This window comes from Ostrinia nubilalis, chromosome 26 (genome assembly GCF_963855985.1).
Source record: "Ostrinia nubilalis chromosome 26, ilOstNubi1.1, whole genome shotgun sequence".
Classification (NCBI taxonomy): Eukaryota; Metazoa; Arthropoda; class Insecta; order Lepidoptera; family Crambidae; genus Ostrinia; species Ostrinia nubilalis.
The window spans coordinates 8879369-8902075 of record NC_087113.1 but is presented as its reverse complement, the minus strand read 5'-3'; the positions used below and the strand labels follow the sequence as shown (position 1 = coordinate 8902075).

General features: G+C 33.7%; 2 protein-coding genes across 2 annotated transcripts; one reads left to right on the top strand and one right to left on the bottom strand.

The window, feature by feature from the left end:
- Nucleotides 1–11951: 11951 nt before the first annotated feature.
- LOC135084354 (uncharacterized) lies at nucleotides 11952–16477 on the top strand. The gene is made up of 2 exons (XM_063979132.1): nucleotides 11952–12001; nucleotides 14414–16477. The coding sequence occupies exon 2, from the start codon at nucleotides 14419–14421 to the stop codon at nucleotides 15232–15234; it is 816 nt and encodes a 271-aa protein (XP_063835202.1). The 5' UTR covers nucleotides 11952–12001; nucleotides 14414–14418; the 3' UTR covers nucleotides 15235–16477.
- A 3086-nt stretch (nucleotides 16478–19563) lies between these two features.
- Nucleotides 19564–22275, bottom strand: LOC135084523 (uncharacterized). The gene is made up of 2 exons (XM_063979293.1): nucleotides 22057–22275; nucleotides 19564–20690 (listed from the first exon to the last, which is right to left on the bottom strand). The coding sequence occupies exon 2, from the start codon at nucleotides 20683–20685 to the stop codon at nucleotides 19930–19932; it is 756 nt and encodes a 251-aa protein (XP_063835363.1). The 5' UTR covers nucleotides 20686–20690; nucleotides 22057–22275; the 3' UTR covers nucleotides 19564–19929.
- Nucleotides 22276–22707: the final 432 nt, after the last annotated feature.

Genomic DNA, 22707 nt, shown 5'->3' with positions numbered 1-22707 from the left:
TACATCCATCAAGTGGAGCGTAGTATTTGTACTGTCTCTGACACATATCCAACACAATAATTGTAATTAAATGTCAGATTGGCCGAACGTATTATGAAAAATTTAACAATAAAATAACAATACTATTTCAAAGTCTATAGGTTTTTTACAACCTTGTTTGCTAAATTGCAGCATTGAGACAAATATACCATTATACACAATAACCGTTTAATGATGGACATATTCGATAATTATTATACATTGATGCATTAGAAAGGAATAGCAATATAAACAAACACTACTATACACGATTATACCATAATCATTTATGTTCTCTTAATATTTGTATATTCCACAACTTTGTTCCCACATTAACACCAATAGGTAATATATCTTTGAAAACAACCTACCTTAGATAAATATTTTGAATAATGCCAAAATGCAAATCGTAGACAATCTGCCGATTCACTTATTTAAACGGCCCTAATGATAATATAAATAAGGCCATTAATTTTTTTTTCTACTTGTTATTGAATATACCGTATAAAGAAAGGCGTTTCAATTTTCTTTATTTTGATGAGATTATAACGCTCATTTTGAAAAAAAAAATTATACCCTGGAGTCGGTGTAGTTGTACCTTTCAAGGCATTGGTTTAATAATGAAGGAAATGTGTTTATTATTAGTATCGAATTACCTCGGCGATTTTATCGGTACTTGTGTTGATACTATAATTTAATTCATGAGAGGATTTGTCACTGGTACAATTTCACTTCATTTAACCTCATGAGGATTTGTCACTAGTACAATTTTCTTAGTTATTGTCAATAAATATACCATGTCGCATCTTTTTTTAATAATCTTAAATAAATAACCAAAATAAAACAGTTCAACTTTCTTTCTGGGAAAGGAGAAATAAGAATATTTTTGATGGACAAGTACAATCGATTAAAACAAAATGTTATTATATTCAAACCATTTTAAATGTAAGCTACTTAAATGACAATTAATGACTAAACACAAAACAATCGTGTAAAAAAAATATATCTCTTTTTGTCAGTGCCCTGATAGCTGTCGATGATAGCTGATGTTATTGCATTTCGTATTGTTCTTGGACAATCTCTTTCTTGTTAGTAGCTAGAATAGAAATGAAAAAAAAAAGACATGATATTATTAAACAGGAAACATTTTTTCACATTATGATCAGGCTACTAGTTAAGTATAGATTGTTTATCTATAACTTGACCTCCCTTTTTCAAAACTTTTAAATAACTCTGCATACATATTATGATTACTAAATTCGGCACAATTTTTAGTAAGGGTCTGGTAATTTTAAGATATTATTCGATATCATTTTTGTCTCCTTAGATAGGGGTCCAATTGTGTATGAAATGGTTTCAGTTTCCTTTACAAGGCTTTTCGAGACAATATAAACATTGCAAGTAGGTGATTTGGTATACTTACGTGTCCCAAAACCATTGGTGAAAGAAGTTTTAGGTATCTTAAAATTCAAAGGAACTTATTTTATTTTTAATTCAAGTAATAATATTGCATAGAGTCAATATTTATAATATACCTAATTGTTTTGCTCTGAGAGGAATAAAAATTAGTGTTAATTATAGTTTCATAACAAAATTAGCGGTATTGGCCCAAGGAAATGATTGATAGATGTCAGGGCTAACAGAGCGATTGTGGTATTTTATAATTGGTAATTATTATGTATGTGCCAAACGCAAATATAATGTTCAATAAGAAACTCTGCCTGTGGCTGTGCCTGTGGCTGTGCCTGTGGCTGTGCCTGTGGCTGTGCCTGTGGCTGTGCCTGTGGCTGTGCCTGTGGCTGTGCCTGTGGCTGTGCCTGTGGCTGTGCCTGTGGCTGTGCCTGTGGCTGTGCCTGTGGCTGTGCCCGTGGCTGTGCCCGTGGCTAAATACTTGTGCCTGTGGCTAAATACTTGTGCCTGTGGCTAAATACTTGTACCTGTGGCTAAATACTTGTGCCTGTGGCTAAATACTTGTACCTGTGGCTAAATACTTGTGCCTGTGGCTAAATACTTGTGCCTGTGGCTAAATACTTGTGCCTGTAGCTAAATACTTGTGCCTGTGGCTAAATACTTGTGCCAGTGGCTGTGCCGGTGGCTGTGCCTGAGGCTAAATACTTGTGCCTGTGTCTGTGCCTGTGGCTAAATACTTATGACTGTGGCTGTGCCTGGTGGCTGTGCCTGTGGCTAAGTAACTATGACTAAATATTTATGGCTTAATGCCTGTGGCTATTCCTGTAGTTATACATCTGGCTAATTCACATTTGAATAATTATAATGTAAACACTGTATTGTTTTTATAAAATCGAAAAGTACTTCGAGAACGAAGTACATGTCAGTATGGCCGTGTTAGAATATATATATCTACATACCTGATTTATATTAATATTCCATGGTAAATATGTATAATTGGTACACTTTTTAACTTGTTAAACAAACACTACACACACAAAACATTGCACAGCCGCCATATTAACTGACAGATTGAAATTCAGATTTATATAATTCGTAAATTAGAACTTATTGTAAGGTTTTTGGTTTCTTAATAATTCAGAATTTAATTAAGATCTCCGATTCTAAATATGAAAGATAATATTACCCTATTTTTAATATATTGTAAAATGAGAAACTCCAACTTCCGCTTCCGAATAAAAATAGTTTTAAGATCCTGTGCCGTGATTGGTCGACTGTTCTGATTGGTCGTTTTAAGCCGACCAATCGGAGTTGAGTAAAAAGAGGGAGAATTTGTGTATAAATGGATGGAATTTCTCATGGAGAAGTAGTCTGAACGGATCTTTGAGGTGATGCTGATTGCTGACCAAAGTTAAGTATACATTGTTCATTGGTACTATTATTATGCTTGTTGTGTAATTGTATTGTATTATTGTGATATTGTATTAACACGTGGCTATGTGGCTGCGCCAGGCCTATTATATTGACACCTGGCCAATTGATGGTGACATGCCACGGGGTCGGGTCGGTAGTTTGATGACCAGTATAAAGAAGGACAATGCTTATAGTTGCCGGTTATGTTATGGTACAAAACCTAAGTCGTAACCTAACCTAAACCTAAACCTAACCTAACCTAAACCTAAGTCTTAACGTAACCTAACTTAGAACTTGTGTTCTGTGTGTTTGATTATAAATACTGGTTATACAAAATACCGTCAAAATGTTAATAATAAATAAGACGTAATTACTGCTAGATTACTCATTTTTATATAAGTTATAAATTGTAACTGGTTGAAAAAGAGGCTGACAAAGGTGACTGAGTTTCTTCCGCCACTTCTTCTCAGCACCAGCCCATTTTGTCCAGAAGTGGTGGTAGGGCTAGCTATATTTGGGACGTGTATAAGTGCCCTGGAAAAGGGCTTTATACTGAATAAACCATTTGAATTTATAATTGGATTTTTAATTTGGAACTTGCTTATTTATTAAACTACAGTATCTATTATAGTCCTATATATTTCCACGGTATAATACGATATGATAGGAATATAACGTAAAGTATTTTATGCTAGATTTTGCTTATTATTATTCTTCTTTTTGTGGTAACTTTATTAATTAAAGAATCTGCTTTAATACATTAATATTTCCCAATTTACAAATGACTAATGCCCAAAATTCTAACATCAGAAGTGGGATTCGAGCGTTTTTGCTAATACTTCCTTGTCTAAGTTTCAGAATGGCACCTGCTCTCCGGATAGACCTCAAAACCGAATAAGATGCTGTTTTCCCGAATCGAAGACCTGATGAAAACGCGGCGCTGCAAGTCATCGAGTCAACAACCAGCGACAACGGTGCAGAAAGGTGATGAACATCGAAGAACGATCGACGGAGTTTGGATGAAGCAGCTTGGCGACCATCGCGAAGGCCGGTAAGGCCCTTTAGGGCTTTTCTTTAGTATAATTATGTATATTAAGTCGAGAACCTGTAACACCTATCTGAATTGATATCATTGTAGTTCACAGCGAGTTATATCAAACCTAAGATACGTCTCTCAGAGCAAAATTATACTAGTAGTAAATCTTTTTAATAGAAGTCTAATTAGCAGTGTAGAGTATGACAGTGTTGTTTAACTTGCATGGAAGGTCACCATGGTCCTAAATGGGAGGGCTATTTCGCCGGATTGAAAAGACAATGCATAAGACATTTATTTCAATAATCAAAATACATTGTGTAAGAAAGCATAAAAAAAAAATAGTTTTGATATAAATTTTTCACATAGTTACATACTAAATAAATACAATTCAAATTCTAATTCTATTGCAATATTACAATACATTTGAAAAAAAATATTATAACTGATGAAATAGGCTAGTAAAGTAAAATTTCAAATTCAACTCGACAAAAATATTAGCATGATCCACTACGCTATATTTTTTTTTCTTTTTTTTCCGTAAGAACATCTCACCGCCCCTAGGTATTCTTTCTTATTAGTTTTTCCTTTTTGTTGTATTCTATTCGACAAGTCTTTTCTTCTAATCTCTTGGCGTTTTATCCTTTCTCTTCTGTAGTCTGCTGTGTTAACTTTTCATGCCGTTCCGACTCATAAAATCCACGGAAGGTTGTAGACATAATCCTAATTTTGGTTAATGGTTTTCCTAAATTTAGTTTACTTCTACTATTAAAAACACTTGGTTCATTACATGATTACTACCGGTACATCCATCAAGTGGAGCGTAGTATTTGTACTGTCTCTGACACATATCCAACACAATAATTGTAATTAAATGTCAGATTGGCCGAACGTATTATGAAAAATTTAACAATAAAATAACAATACTATTTCAAAGTCTATAGGTTTTTTACAACCTTGTTTGCTAAATTGCAGCATTGAGACAAATATACCATTATACACAATAACCGTTTAATGATGGACATATTCGATAATTATTATACATTGATGCATTAGAAAGGAATAGCAATATAAACAAACACTACTATACACGATTATACCATAATCATTTATGTTCTCTTAATATTTGTATATTCCACAACTTTGTTCCCACATTAACACCAATAGGTAATATATCTTTGAAAACAACCTACCTTAGATAAATATTTTGAATAATGCCAAAATGCAAATCGTAGACAATCTGCCGATTCACTTATTTAAACGGCCCTAATGATAATATAAATAAGGCCATTAATTTTTTTTTCTACTTGTTATTGAATATACCGTATAAAGAAAGGCGTTTCAATTTTCTTTATTTTGATGAGATTATAACGCTCATTTTGAAAAAAAAAATTATACCCTGGAGTCGGTGTAGTTGTACCTTTCAAGGCATTGGTTTAATAATGAAGGAAATGTGTTTATTATTAGTATCGAATTACCTCGGCGATTTTATCGGTACTTGTGTTGATACTATAATTTAATTCATGAGAGGATTTGTCACTGGTACAATTTCACTTCATTTAACCTCATGAGGATTTGTCACTAGTACAATTTTCTTAGTTATTGTCAATAAATATACCATGTCGCATCTTTTTTTAATAATCTTAAATAAATAACCAAAATAAAACAGTTCAACTTTCTTTCTGGGAAAGGAGAAATAAGAATATTTTTGATGGACAAGTACAATCGATTAAAACAAAATGTTATTATATTCAAACCATTTTAAATGTAAGCTACTTAAATGACAATTAATGACTAAACACAAAACAATCGTGTAAAAAAAATATATCTCTTTTTGTCAGTGCCCTGATAGCTGTCGATGATAGCTGATGTTATTGCATTTCGTATTGTTCTTGGACAATCTCTTTCTTGTTAGTAGCTAGAATAGAAATGAAAAAAAAAAAGACATGATATTATTAAACAGGAAACATTTTTTCACATTATGATCAGGCTACTAGTTAAGTATAGATTGTTTATCTATAACTTGACCTCCCTTTTTCAAAACTTTTAAATAACTCTGCATACATATTATGATTACTAAATTCGGCACAATTTTTAGTAAGGGTCTGGTAATTTTAAGATATTATTCGATATCATTTTTGTCTCCTTAGATAGGGGTCCAATTGTGTATGAAATGGTTTCAGTTTCCTTTACAAGGCTTTTCGAGACAATATAAACATTGCAAGTAGGTGATTTGGTATACTTACGTGTCCCAAAACCATTGGTGAAAGAAGTTTTAGGTATCTTAAAATTCAAAGGAACTTATTTTATTTTTAATTCAAGTAATAATATTGCATAGAGTCAATATTTATAATATACCTAATTGTTTTGCTCTGAGAGGAATAAAAATTAGTGTTAATTATAGTTTCATAAGAAAATTAGCGGTATTGGCCCAAGGAAATGATTGATAGATGTCAGGGCTAACAGAGCGATTGTGGTATTTTATAATTGGTAATTATTATGTATGTGCCAAACGCAAATATAATGTTCAATAAGAAACTCTGCCTGTGGCTGTGCCTGTGGCTGTGCCTGTGGCTGTGCCTGTGGCTGTGCCTGTGGCTGTGCCTGTGGCTGTGCCTGTGGCTGTGCCTGTGGCTGTGCCCGTGGCTGTGCCCGTGGCTAAATACTTGTGCCTGTGGCTAAATACTTGTGCCTGTGGCTAAATACTTGTACCTGTGGCTAAATACTTGTGCCTGTGGCTAAATACTTGTACCTGTGGCTAAATACTTGTGCCTGTGGCTAAATACTTGTGCCTGTGGCTAAATACTTGTGCCTGTAGCTAAATACTTGTGCCTGTGGCTAAATACTTGTGCCAGTGGCTGTGCCGGTGGCTGTGCCTGAGGCTAAATACTTGTGCCTGTGTCTGTGCCTGTGGCTAAATACTTATGACTGTGGCTGTGCCTGGTGGCTGTGCCTGTGGCTAAGTAACTATGACTAAATATTTATGGCTTAATGCCTGTGGCTATTCCTGTAGTTATACATCTGGCTAATTCACATTTGAATAATTATAATGTAAACACTGTATTGTTTTTATAAAATCGAAAAGTACTTCGAGAACGAAGTACATGTCAGTATGGCCGTGTTAGAATATATATATCTACATACCTGATTTATATTAATATTCCATGGTAAATATGTATAATTGGTACACTTTTTAACTTGTTAAACAAACACTACACACACAAAACATTGCACAGCCGCCATATTAACTGACAGATTGAAATTCAGATTTATATAATTCGTAAATTAGAATTTATTGTAAGGTTTTTGGTTTCTTAATAATTCAGAATTTAATTAAGATCTCCGATTCTAAATATGAAAGATAATATTACCCTATTTTTAATATATTGTAAAATGAGAAACTCCAACTTCCGCTTCCGAATAAAAATAGTTTTAAGATCCTGTGCCGTGATTGGTCGACTGTTCTGATTGGTCGTTTTAAGCCGACCAATCGGAGTTGAGTAAAAAGAGGGAGAATTTGTGTATAAATGGATGGAATTTCTCATGGAGAAGTAGTCTGAACGGATCTTTGAGGTGATGCTGATTGCTGACCAAAGTTAAGTATACATTGTTCATTGGTACTATTATTATGCTTGTTGTGTAATTGTATTGTATTATTGTGATATTGTATTAACACGTGGCTATGTGGCTGCGCCAGGCCTATTATATTGACACCTGGCCAATTGATGGTGACATGCCACGGGGTCGGGTCGGTAGTTTGATGACCAGTATAAAGAAGGACAATGCTTATAGTTGCCGGTTATGTTATGGTACAAAACCTAAGTCGTAACCTAACCTAAACCTAAACCTAACCTAACCTAAACCTAAGTCTTAACGTAACCTAACTTAGAACTTGTGTTCTGTGTGTTTGATTATAAATACTGGTTATACAAAATACCGTCAAAATGTTAATAATAAATAAGACGTAATTACTGCTAGATTACTCATTTTTATATAAGTTATAAATTGTAACTGGTTGAAAAAGAGGCTGACAAAGGTGACTGAGTTTCTTCCGCCACTTCTTCTCAGCACCAGCCCATTTTGTCCAGAAGTGGTGGTAGGGCTAGCTATATTTGGGACGTGTATAAGTGCCCTGGAAAAGGGCTTTATACTGAATAAACCATTTGAATTTATAATTGGATTTTTAATTTGGAACTTGCTTATTTATTAAACTACAGTATCTATTATAGTCCTATATATTTCCACGGTATAATACGATATGATAGGAATATAACGTAAAGTATTTTATGCTAGATTTTGCTTATTATTATTCTTCTTTTTGTGGTAACTTTATTAATTAAAGAATCTGCTTTAATACATTAATATTTCCCAATTTACAAATGACTAATGCCCAAAATTCTAACACATCGCACCCTTAATAATGAATGGGCACAACTCCAAAATTCAGTTTTTTGGGAAAAGCCAAAAAACCAATCGGCGGAACGCGGTTTTTTACATAATTGGCTCTAAAATCTTTATTTTACCAGCTACAACTTTCAAATTAAGCATACTTCATCACTGGTATCTGTTATATAATTTGACATAAGACATTTTTGAAAATATTGATTATGAGTATTTTAAAAAATTGTTTAAAAAAATATTTCAAAGTTAGGCCTTTATTTTACTATTTCTGTTGTTGTGATTTTGGGTATTACTTGTACTTGTGCCCATCTAATCCTTAGGCTGAATTGTTTTATATGGTATATTCCCTAATATTGCTCTCTAATATTTAAAAATAAGTGTATTATTCGATTTTTATATTGATTTACGCCCAATAACATTGGGGACAGTTATTGTGCGGTATAGTAGCTTATAGCCAATTCAGTATATGAGTAGGGTGCTGAATACTAGAAAATTATTAGATATGTCGAATTAGATTAAAATAAAGACTATTAGTTATTTATCTGAGAAAACCGACATGAAAATGATAATTTTATGCATTCAAAATATTTTTACTTAGATAGATAGGGACTCCTACCCTATAAAAAATATGCTTTTCATCAAATAAAGAAAAAACCTACAAAAACTTTTTCTGTAAGGTTTTCTATTATGGATTTGTTCAGGATAATCACTTATTAAAGTCCAACAGCCAGTACCTTGGTATCTTTTTTCCACTATCCTGCTGTCCTGGTGGAAGGAACCGTTCTCCTTGTCCCTTACTATAATCACCCACATTATGTGGGAATCAGTTCAAATGGCTATTGTAAAAAATACAATTTTATACTCAAATTGGCGTGTGTAATTTTTGAAGGATTTTAGCAACCAAGTTTGAACACAAGAATATCCATTCTGGTATTCTAACACTCCCCAAAAAATATTTTACTACTAAAGCACCTTAGCCATGCTTCAGATTCAATTTGTGTTATATGGTTTACAAATACAGTCTTTTATAAGAGCACGGATTTGCAGTCCATCGAAGATAGCTGCTTTTAATTTTTCCGTACTCATCATCATTTTGCTTTTGATCATTTTAGTGATTAGAAAGCTCAATACATATCTTTGGCCCTCCAAATAGAAGCCCTTTACGTCCTGCTTGACTTCATTATTGCAAAGAGTCTAGGTACACAAGGTTTACGACGATATTGGACACCCAATATTTATTATTTTGTACAATTTTTATCCCAAAGTATGCTTGGTTTGTTATCACAAACTCCGTGATCTTTCTTCTTTGCTTTTGTGTACAATATTTGCCACATATTAATAAAAACTGTTAGTGGTGTTAACACAAGATTTCATTACGAACTCATATTTTTTAAGACAAAAAGCACTTTAGAACTCAAATTTAGACAAACTGAAAATTTCAAGGTCTAATAGCTGATCAGTAAAATTGTAGTAACTTAATACGTGAAAAGATAATTTTAAAATAAATTCGATGTATCAATTTATGTGACCGTAATAAGTTAATGAATAATATAATTAAAAATTATAACACTATCATATTAAAGTAATTCACCTTTTGGCTGACTAGTGCGTTTATTCATAAAATAAACAAAGAAAAAAGCCAACACGAGCCCCGAGCGAACGTTAATAGCCTTAACACGTAGGTATGTCTCTTATTTTATTAATCATTAGTTTATTTGTCGGGAAGTATTTCATAACCACCGCTTTATTTCTTAGCATCGCGATAAAACATTCTATAGGCTCCTAATCAACCAATAGGTAAGAAAATTAATACCAAGAAGCAAATTACTTTTATAGGAGAGTTGTAAATTTAACTACAAACACCCATCCATGGTCCGCCTAACTAAAGTTAAAGTTATATTTTATAATTTTCTATAATTAACGGGACTTTATCAATGTAATAAAAATGAAAATGTAACATATTATTAGAAATATATGGAATTAATTAGTCTTAGCTCACTAACACTTACTTAAAAGTTTGTCACACAAAGGCACAACTCCAAATTGGACCACAGTCGCGCGGGCCGGATTCGACAAATATCGGCATGTCTCTGATTCAGCCCTTCTAGCGGGAAGATAGACGAAAGTATGGAAGGGGCACAAAATGTAGAACTCTTTTATCTGATCATTGTTTTCGATTTCTGTAAATGCCATCTTGTAGAACTGACGAAAATGTGCCTCTCTAGTACAAAAAGTAAAAAACCAAAAATTTTGAGTTGTGCCCCTATATTATTAAGGGTGCGACATGTAAATGGTATGGTGAAGTCAGAAAATTTATATCATCATTTTAATTATTTTAATTTGTATGAAAATCTGATTTTATAAATTTTATTTTGTATGAACATTTAAAAAAAACAAAATGATGATATTAATTTTCTGACTTCACTATACCATTTTTAACATAGGCTAGTATCGGCTCATATACCCATTTACCTAACAACCTGTATTTTGTAATTTTTTCCTTCGATAAAAATAGGTCTAGTTTCTTCACCCATTTCCAGATGTGCACTTTATAGACTCACACTGTATAGGTACCTCCTACTAAACGGGATTCCGTAAAAAACATTTTCTGCAGAAAACGGAATGTTTCCGTGGGACAAGCCCTAGCCCGAAATCTATACTAATATTGTAAATGCGAAAGTAACTCTGTCTGTCTGTTTGTCTGTCTGTCTTGCTTTCACGCCTAAACCACTGAACCGATTTTGATGAAATTTGGCATAGAGATAGTTTGAGTCCCGGGAAGGACATAGGTTAGTTGTTATCGGTTTTTGAAACAGGGACGCGCGCGGTTAAAATTTTCTGTGACAGACAAAATACCATGTGGGCGAAACCGCGGGCGGAAAGCTAGTAAAACATGTCTGTTGAATTGATTTGAAACATTTGTGAAATTTATATTTCTAACTATTCCGTAATATCGCAAAATTAATTATCAGTCGGCGACAAAGGTCCTGATCTTAGTACCTACTGATAATACAAAATTTAATGATAATTTTACTAATTACTAATATTATTAATGCGAAAGTTTTTGAATGGATGTCTGGATGTCTGGATGTTTGTTACTCTTTCACGCAAAAACTACTGAACGGATTTTGATGAAACTTTACAGTATTATTGTTTATAACAATAGGATAGGTCTTTTAAAGTGGTTTAGGGGTTTTTAAGACTAGTTTTCGATTTAGGGATCTGTTTGCAAATTATTAAAGTTTAAAGTGCCATTTTTTTCGAGTAGGGCGTCCCCCCTTTTAAAACTAAACTGTTGGCTTGAAAAATCTGAAAAAAATAGTAATAATACTGCTTTTCATGAACTTTTAAGGAAAACTATAACGGTTAAGAAGATACATCAGTTAGTTTAAGAGTAATAGTCATTTAACTCATGTATCATAAAATTTCTTAACTAGTAATAATTCTTGGCCCAGCAATTTCATTAATTAATTACATTACCTAGGTTGTATAATATTTTAAACTATTATGTTGCATTTTTACTATAAAATTATCACTGTGACTAGATTTTGCAACAAAAAATGACAGTGTTAATTTGATTACCAAGGTATTGTATAGAATACCTAAATTATATACATTGCCGGTAACATAGTCACCCTTTCGCGCCTAGTCTCATAGTGATAAAAAGTTGTATTTAATTCATCAGTAGACCTATTACTTATCATTTTAGTGGGAACTGCTAAAAAGGTAGGTCGAGTTCACTATAATAATAATAATAATAATAATAAATCATTCTTTATTCAAGTTACTAGGACTCAGTTTGTTAATAACAATTGCACTTAAAAACTATGTTAGTTGAGTTGAAACAGATGTAAAATTGAATTTAGATTTAGATTTAGAATTGAAATAAGTATTATAATAAATTATACTCATTTCAATTCCTACTATGCTTTTCTTTCATTAATTTGATTTATCAAGTTTATTTGTGAGTTCTCATCCTAATTATTAACGGCATGTATTTAAATGATCTTTTTAAGTTAGCAAAAACGGCAAATAAAAAAATCTAAATGGTCATCTATTTTAATGATTGATCCTCTTTCTTTGAGACATAAAATAAATGAAATCGATCGATATTTTAACCTCTTTTGAACTACGCAAAAAAAAATTGAAATGTAAAAATTATATCTGATCGTTACTTGTTGGTCCTCAAAAATAAGAGAAATGAGCACCAAATATTTAATATTGTGATACTTTTTTAAATAATTCGATTTGTATAAATATTTTTTTTGTATAAATGAAATAATCTTCAAAATAATTATGTTATGGTACTTATTTTTATTAAGTTGTAGTCAAAGGATGGAAACTATTTAAAGGCTTGATGTTCAAAGATTTATTTTTTATTAAAAAAGCATACTTAACACGTTCACACTGCGTTATCGGGTCGAATTGACCTTAGGTGCTGGATGCGTTGGTGCGGAATGGATATATTCGGTCTTTTCAGTAGTACGAAAGATACATATTATTATTGTTTTGCAATTGTTTCGTCAAACACAGTAAATATTTGGAAAAAAAAACTTATTAGGTCCTTACGACCCGATGTCGCACTAAAAGTAAACAAATATCGTTTAGTGCTTTTATCGTGTCTAATCGACCCGTTGACAGACTTTATGGTCACTGATCACGGTCGAGATTGGTATACTAAGAGAAAATCAACCTTGCGATTTGAAAAAAAAATAAAGAGGTAAAAATTATGATGTCGGGTTCAGGGATGACAGAAGTAAGTAATTATTTTACATAGCGCCTCTAGTCCCAAACTAAGCAAAGCTTGTAATTTAAACAAACATGGCAATGTACCATTCTGCTTGCTTATTGGCCGCTAAGCGCTTGGCCAACTCAGTACCAATGACGGACGATTGTCACTCAATCACAGAGTACCGCGTAAATTAAAAGATATTTTTTAATTAAAAATATTAACCAATAATATTTTTAGTTAGATCAAATATATTTTAAAGTTAAGTTATACATAGATCGAAATGTGTTTATTAGGTGATCAATATTAAAAGGCAAACTTGATTTAAAAATCATCAAATTAACAAAATTAAAGATCAATAACTAAAAAAGAGGATCAAATATTATTTTTGTTTACCAAATATTAAAAGAGTATGTTAAACATAAATATTATGTTACCTTAAATGAAGATCATTCATAATTTATCTGTAGATCAACTAATATAGACCCAATAATTAATATAAAGATAAAATATAATAAAATACATCATTTATTTTTAAAAGTGCACATACAAAAAAGATCAATTACTTAGTTTTTAGAGGATCAAATAATATTGTCCCTATTTAAAAAACTAGCGGCCGCCCGCGACTTCGTACGCGTGGATCCTGTTTAACCCCCTTCATCTATCTTACGCGGTTTAATTTTTTTAATACAAATGTTTTTTCCCGCTAACTCCCGTTCCCGTGGGAATTTTGCAATATCCTGTTGTGACTAAGCTTTAAGTTTACTAAGGTACCTGCATGCCAAATTTCGAGCGTCTAACTTTAGCGGTTTAGATTTTTCATACAAAAGGATTTTCCCGCTAATTCCCGTTCCCGTGGGAATTTCGGGAATTCCTTTCTCAGTGCACCTCTACGGTACTTAAGCTACGTCCCTTCCAAATTTCAAGTGCCTACGTTTAGCCGTTTAGGCTGTGCGTTGATATTATGTCAGTCAGTCAGTTTCTCCTTTTATATACTTATTTAGATTTAGATAACTCATTTGTTACAATCCTAATGTTTTCCACATTGAGTAGGGTGACCTGACCATATCGCTTTAAGTACTTGACCTCCCGAGAGTTTTGAGAGATAAAATTAATTTGAAAGATGTACCAAATACAGTTTATGTAATAAACAGATACTACAAATTGTTAAGCGGTTTCATTAAGTCCCGATAATATTGGTAGAGGACATGGTAACAGCAAAGAAGAATAACCAGTTATTTATTAGGATCACTCAGTCCACACGTACATAAGAGAATATTGTTTTACACTGCTATTTTGTGCTAATTTCCTACTACTTCACCAATTTCCACCTTTTTATGACCTTGATACAATCTAACCTATTTAAACTCATTATTTCCGTTTCACTAATCTTTTTTTTTTTCTTTCAGGCATAATGAATACTCTTGCCACCATAACGATTCTTCTGCTGGTGGGTTTGCTCACAGCCGAGTGTTTTACAGTCGACAAGAACTGGTTCAATGAAAACTCGGTCGTTTACACCGGCGAGAATGAAATCACGAAGATTTCTGTCCCAATGAAATTTAACTCCAAGAAAAATGATGGCAGTTTTGACTTCTACGTCTTCTTTATAGAAGCTCAGAAGGGGCTGTACGTGTTAAAGAATCAGAAAGTCACTAAGCTTTTCGCAAACGGGGCAGATGTCGCCGAATCTTCGAATGGCACCGTCTACTTGGCAGCAACAGACGGCATTTACACCTTCAACGCTGAAAAGAATACAGCAGAGAAGTACGGATCTTTGACAGACAACGTCATCAGCATTGCAGTGGCTAATGGGACACAGGAAATCTACATCATAACTAAAGATAAAGTCCTCTTTAAAGTCACTGATGAAGGCAACAGTAAAGTAGAAATTACTGAAGTTAAAGACGCGGTTGATATGGTGTTCGATTTGTTCAGCAACCTGTATTTTATCGACAGCAAAAAGCAGGTTTTTGTCAGAAGCCATGATGGTATTGTGACTAAAGTGACGGGGTTGCCAGAGAATACTTCAGTTGTAAAGTTGTTCAGATGTGAAAATTATGCAGCACCTATTTTTGTTGACGACAAAGTGTACGTAATTAATGTTGATGGAACCACTGAGTTCCATAATACGACCTTCTCTATTTCACCTACTGCTATATCTTTTGAGACCTGTTTGTTCTACTTAGCACGCAACAAGAAAATATACAAGTACGGGCTATGTGGCTAATAAAAAGTTACAGCAATTAGTTTCATTGTTATTTAATTTACATTAATAACATTTATACAACGTGCTCCTTTTGTTTTCCGGAAATTTTAGGGGTGTATTCTATAAATAAAAACTAGTTAAAGAGTCTTAGGAATATGTGTTTTTAAAACCATATTTTTGAAGATATTGTGGATTCTAGATTTAGAAGATACCTAGTTGATTTAGATTATAGTATCATCAATCTAGTTTTTTTTTTCAAAATTGTCACCTAGTCTTTTTGTGCAGACTTTTTATCATTCAGGGACTGGGTAGTCAATGCGAAAAAACGCTCAACGGTTGGAATGTGCAGGTGTCAAAATGTCCATACGGACCGGTTGTTAGTGTGGCAGAAAGTATGAACGTCAAAAAGTCCCAGTGCCAAAATGTACATTGTTACCATGGTTACAATGGCTTAGTGACAAATGGTACACATCACAAAATACAAGTACAACAAAAGGTGTGATAGATAAAATTATCAACTGATATATTGTGCTCATGAATAAATTAATAAAATTAAATGTCAAAATGTTCAATGTTCTTGTAGTCTAGTCAATAAAGATTTTTTGGACATTTTTACCTTGATGCATTTAAACACGTGTTCACGTTAGCTATTATACAATAAGACGCTTGTTCAAATAAACCCGAAGACATTTTAACTTCAGATCATTTTAACCATTGCTCATTTCGACGTTCATACTTTTTGCCACACTAACAGCCGGTCCGTATGGACATTTTGACACCTGCACATTCCAACCGTTGAGCGTTTTTTCGCATTGACTACCCAGTCCCTGAATGCTTTTTATTGATAAGTGTATGTAAATTATGAATTAATTCAGTGAAAAATTAAGTTTTTAAATAATTTCGTATGAAAAATAAGTCGAAACAAATTGTTGAATTTAACAAAAAATGTAATGCCATTCCATTCTTTGAAGTGCTCTTATTATTACCCTAGAGTTTCAGGAAATCAAAAAGAGCACGTTGTATACGTTGTTTTTTTAATGTAGGTTATTTAATATTTAACTAAGTGTCACACTTAACGGGTATAATCTTAATTTTTTTTGTCAGTTTTGTATTCATTGTAATAACAATGTATGTATTGTGTATTCTTTTTTGTTGTTGTTTGAATTTACTATAATGTTATTAAACTTTCTTGTGTGATATAATTCTTCTAATGTAATTTGACATAAAGTATGAATGACAAAATCTATATTTGCAAGTAAAACAATGTACTTTTTCATTCAATGTACCTACAAAATGTTCTATTTTCAAATAGATATTTTTTTATCATTAACTTCAGATTATTCAGGTAAAAGCTTGAAATCGCACCATTGGAAAGTAAGAAAGCAAAATAAATACACTCGGCGTCAAATAAATCGCACCTCCCGCAACAATAAGTTTAAAGATATTCTTCTGACACAATCATGATGCCCCACCATTGGTGGGGCACCAATATTAGTGTTATTTTAAAGCCCAATAAATAAACTTAAAGAAAAACACATTACATTTTTTATAAACAATGATATCATAAAATGTGACTTGAAAACGTGGGTCCGTGACCGAGTCCCCCAGTGTTCGACGCACCCGTGGTCGACGCCCCCGATTTAAATTAATTTAATATCATATTTTTTTCGGCTTTTGCACTAAGTACAGTCAACGAAAAGTAATGAAAAATATAATAATTTTGTTGTTATTACAAAAATTAAAATGTTGTTTTTAATTTTTGTTTATAAATAACCTACTTAATAAAACTTTTATAATTTCAACTTTTATTTGTAGTTAGTTAAATGTAGAGAGAGTAGAGTTATTTTAAAGACTGGTTATTTAATTGTTATTATACAGGGTGTCTGGCGGAAGGTTAGACAAACTTCATGAGTTTATAGATAGGGACATCGCGGGCACAAACTACATAGTTCGTTTATAAACATTTTTGTGCCTGACTGTACATTTAATTAAAAATTGCTTTAAATCAAATTTCACTGACCGGGGGCGTCGACCACGGGTGCGTCGAATACTGGGGGACTCGGCCACGGACCCGAAAACTTGCCTCACTTTGGGCACACCTCTGGGACCAATTAGATCATTTTCTGTGGTTATAAAACCAATTAGTGATCTCACGTGTCCTCTTTAACAGATGGATAAGGATGGATATAGGTTAATCCCAATTTAACAGTTTTATAACCATAAAAGTTAGCTCAAGCGTAACTACCTGTTGCTTTATAGTAGGCGCACACCGTTGATTTTTCGTCGGCCGATAGTTTAGTCGGGCAGTTGATCAGTATGGGCATGTATGGGAGTGCGCACTACGCCGATTCGATTTGGCCGATTCTACATACAAATTAAAATCGGGCACAACTATCGGCCAACTAAAAATCAACGGTGTGCGCCTACTCTTAAGAAGAGACACTGGATCCTTCTAAAGACACGTTTTTGGGGCAAAAACCTTTCTTTTAATGAAATGAAGTTTAGAACTAGGCTTTCAAATGGTACCAATTATGGTGGGAAGTGGGGATGTATACGTTTGAAACTGCTTGTCGCAGGAGGTGTGATTTATTTGACTTCGAGTGTAGTTGTTGGGTGTGAACAGCCTCAGTAATTCATTGAATAAGCCAGTCATGTTAAGCCTGCCATGTAGCAGTTTAAGGATAGAAACAATTTGTTGCATAGACCTCCTAACTTCCAACGAGTTGTACCCAAGACACCCAATGATAAACGACTTGACTACTTAAGGTCCTATGTCCCCTAGATGGGGCAGAGGGCGTCCACAACAGTCCTCCATCGCGTTCGGTCTTGAGCTTCGCGCTTGATCTCGCTCCAGGTCTTGCCGATTTTCTTCGCCTCGTCTGCTACAGTGCGCCGCCAAGTTTGCTTGGGGCGACCACGTTTGCGTTTTGTATTTTTTGCATGGTAATGTGATGGCCCTTAATGCTAAGGAGTTGGAGAATAATTCTTAAAATATTTAACTTTCAGGTTTACAGGTTATTAAGGTGAGCTCATGATGGAAGGTAAAACTTCGTAGGTTAGGTGATACTTTTTAGCTGTCGATATTTCAAGTAAACCTTATACTCAACATGGAAAAATATAGTCTCAATGTACTTAGGTACTGTCCAACTCCGGTGGCAACAACAAGTACTAGTCTACTAAATGAAATAAATTAATAAAAAAAAAAGTTCACGTTCAAGTCAGTGCCAGCCCATCTAGTGCTCAAGCTTAAATTAATTAAGCAAAATTTGTATGGGATAACGTGATTCCTTCGTCCAATCTACTTACCTCAAATTTTGCTTAAACATTATTGAACAGAATTAATGGAAGACGTGTTTCGTATTTTATTAAAATGCATCCCCTAACTATGTTAAAAAGGGGTAGAAAGTTATTTTACTGGTGATTTGCTTCAAAGTTGAAATCAATCCCTCCTTATCTAGTGCATTTTTATATAATATAAGGGTTCCTTGTCAGGACTACGGAACCCTAAAAATGGTAAATGATAAATAAAACTAATGATTTATATGCATTTGAAAAGTGTTCATTTAGATAGAAAGAAAAAATAATTTATTTGGTTCCAACACTTCCAACACAGTTTAAAACAATATTAGATACTATTTGACAGAATTTATTGAACCAAAGTGGCATTTGCACTTGGGCATGTACAGTTGCCTTTTGTGCTCGTGTATGTAACCGTATTTGTATGTGTCTCTGTGTGTGTGTCCACGTTGATGAGGCTGCAGTGACGCGACTTAGCAGTATCCATATTAACACCTTTGCTGCGGCAGTAACTTTCTAATACTTTCCATTCCTTCGGTACAAGGTCAGTAAACCTGGTATTAAAACTTACATTGTGGCGGCACAAGGCTTAAAGACCTTGTAATATTTAAGATATATTAAATTTATTTTTGGCTTCATGTTAATAGATATTGTGTTTTTTTTCTTTGAATATTAATTATAATGCATTAATTGACATACACCTGAAGGCGTTCGTGAATAACTTGTTTAGTATAAAAATTATAGCTATATTCAAAATACAAGGCTTATGCACCCTGTGCCGCACTGAAGTAGGGAAGTCTGGTGGGTATTCTAGGGATGTGAAATACAAATATCGATAGTTTAAATTAAGTTTTATTAAAAATTAAAAAAGTAACAAACAAAGATGTTTTAATAATTTAGTCTAAATATTTTACAAATAAGACATACGTGCATAAATACTTAAATAAGCTATATTTAAAGAAAACATATTATTTAAAAACATTTAGTTACAACTTCAAATGTTTATCACGAAAAACATTATTTAAATTAGCAATAAATCGTGTAGCAAATTAAATTATAATCAATTTGCAGTTTTGATTTTGTTTGTTTCTCTTGACGCCATGTCGACATGTGCGTTTCTTACGAATGCGAGGCAACACTGGCTGCACGAAGCTAGCGTGGGGTGCGGTACCAGGTGCGCAGGGTACAAGGTGCTTCGACCTGGTTTCGCATTGTGAAGACATTTTATTACTTCCGTGCGGTACCAGGTCTAAAAACCTGGTATTAAGGTTGGTACATCATTGGATTCTATTTTAAGAATACATCATAGATATATATTCATCACTTTCCTACACCGGACCCAATTGAAGTTATGCCTTTCGCACGACAAGGAAGACTATAATTTTCTTAGCCGCACGGTAAGCGAGACGTACACAAGGTCTATAGACCTGGTTTCGCACTCAACGTGTTAAAGGAGTTGAAATTTGCGAATTCAGAGGTCCCATTAAAATATACTCTGTACATGATGTTGTCTATAAAAAGAGAGACGCTCATACTACTACCGAAACCTTTGATCAGCTTTACAACTGTAGGATTCTCTGGCAACCCCTTCACTTTAGTCACAATACCATCAGTGCTTCTTACAAAGACCTGCTTTTTGCCGTCGACAAAATACAGGTTATTCATTCCATCCAACGCCATCCCAAGCGCGTCTTTTACATTAGCGATTTCAACTTTACTATTTCCTCCATCAGTAACCTTATAAAGGACTTTTTCTTTAGTTATGATGTAGATTTCTTCTGTATCACTAGTCACTGCGATGCTAATCACGTTGTCAGTCAAAGAACCGTACTTCTCTGCTATTCTGTCTTTAGCTTTGAAGGTGTAAATGCCGTCTGTCGCTGCTAAGTAAACTTTGGTGCTGTTGTACATGGTGGCGGCGATATCAACTACATTTGTAAGAAGCTTCGTGACCTCACCATTCTTCTCCACGTACAGTCCCTTTTGAGCGTCAATATAAAATAAGTATTTGTTATCTGTATCGTTAAGGGTCATCGAGTTTAATGGGACCACGATCTTCATAATATAATTCTTTCGCGGGTAAACCACTGCATCTTCATTGTTGACGTTGGAACTGTGCACAGTTGTGACCAAGCCCACCAGCAGAAGAATCGTTATGGCGACTTGTGTATTCATTATGCCTGAAAAGAAGCAAAATCTTAATTAGAAGAAGAATCAATTTGTAGTTATTGTGTATCTTAAAGTCAAAGAAAGGCGAGGTGGATAAGTGTAATATTAAGAAATTGCTCCGAAATAGGTTATTTGTTTAATAATTGCAATTGAACTTTTTTATATAAATGTAATGACAAACGTGATCAGGCTTTGGCCGGAGCCACATGGCTTAGTAGTCATGGTTAATTCTCCATTTTTACCTTTGGTAATAGAATGAGAAAGAAAAAGAAACATTTATTACAAAGCACATCACAAAGAGATAAAAAGGTAATGTCCATAACCGTAGCACATAGGTAAAATAACAATAATCAAGAAACAAAATAAGTGTACTGAGCAGTGCTCCCTTCTCCAATATTATAGTGATGCTCATGGCAATGGGCCACGACGTTTTTAGTGAACCAAAAACTCAAATTACAGAGTTATGCTCTTGAAGTGGAGATAGAAGGATCTCATGATGAACGTCTTTGCCATTGCTCTATACAGGGTGGAAACGATAAGTGATCTCACTCGATTATTTCTAAACTATACAAGATATCGAAAAACTGGTTACTGATCCTGAAAGTGCTTCACGAGCTCTTTCTAACGGTATCAGTAATAGGTTACAGAATTAACTGGATCCATCTGAAAATTCAATGTTTCCAGCTTCCATACATTTAGTAAAACCACATAATATTAAAAACTATACAAGATATTAAAAAACTGGTTACTGATCCTGAAAGTGCTTCACGAGCTCTATCCAACGGTACCAATAATAGGTTACAAAATAAACTGGATCCATTTGATATCTTGTATAGTTTAGAAATAATCGAATGAGATCACTTATCGTTTCCACCCTGTATACTCCAATCACATAATACCTACCTTAGTCCAGTGAATGAATGCTTTAATGGTAGAGGGAAGCGGTTGGAACACATTTTGTGACTGCGTACCTTTGTTTGGACTACGAGGTGAACAACTGAACGGGAGCGTGTTTAGCCAAGTTCCAGGGAGGGGACTGCACCGTGTGTATATTTAGACGAACCACTTGGATCTACTTTAGACCCCTCATTACTCGAAAACTATTTTACATTAACACTCATGTGTTGAGATTTGCAAGATAAACATTATCTTCAATTTTACCCAAAAAAAAACCTCAAACGGTATTGATGTCCAAAAATGCGATGTCCCCGCCGGCACAAGGGCTAAGGGCAGGGACTTTTGAGATGTTCACCTCCTAACTAGTCTGAATAAAGTCACGAAGTCAGAAATTGTGTTCCACGTATTTCCCTATATTTATAATACTTTATTGAGTGGATTAAATGTAATTTTAAAGAAATAAAGAACATAACGACTTACCTTTTTAGCAGTAGCCAAAGTGATGAGGATTACATATGCAGACGAATTAAATACTAAATTTTATCACTGTTAATGATGTCATCAAGTTTTTTTTAGGGGCACGGAAGTGTCCCTGCCAAGATGAGCCGTGCGAAGAAGAATCTTTTCTCGAAGCATTTCGTCGGTTTTTTGGGTTTTGGGGTTACCTCCGCCATATTTATATTTTGTGATATGGCCACATATCGAATAACAAATGATCGAAAATCAAAATATCGAACACGTTTCATCGAACTATCAAAATATCGAATTTACAAATGATCGAACGTTCAAAATATTGAATGATTGAAATATTGAAAATCAATATTTTAGAGGTTTTAATTAAATTTCATTTATGATTATTGTAAATAAAATATAATTCATATACACATTTTTTTATTTCCCACTTTAGGGTGCCGTTAGTCAACAAGGAACCCTTACCTCCATCTTCCTATTAACTATAGTGACATAAGATCAACTTTCAATATTTTAATCATTCGTTTATTTTGATCGTTCGATCATTTGTAAATTCGATATTTTAATCGTTCGATGAAACGTGTTCGATATTTTGATTTTCGATCATTTGTTATTCGATATGGCGGAGGTAAACCGTTTTTTTGGACCCTCATAATTTGG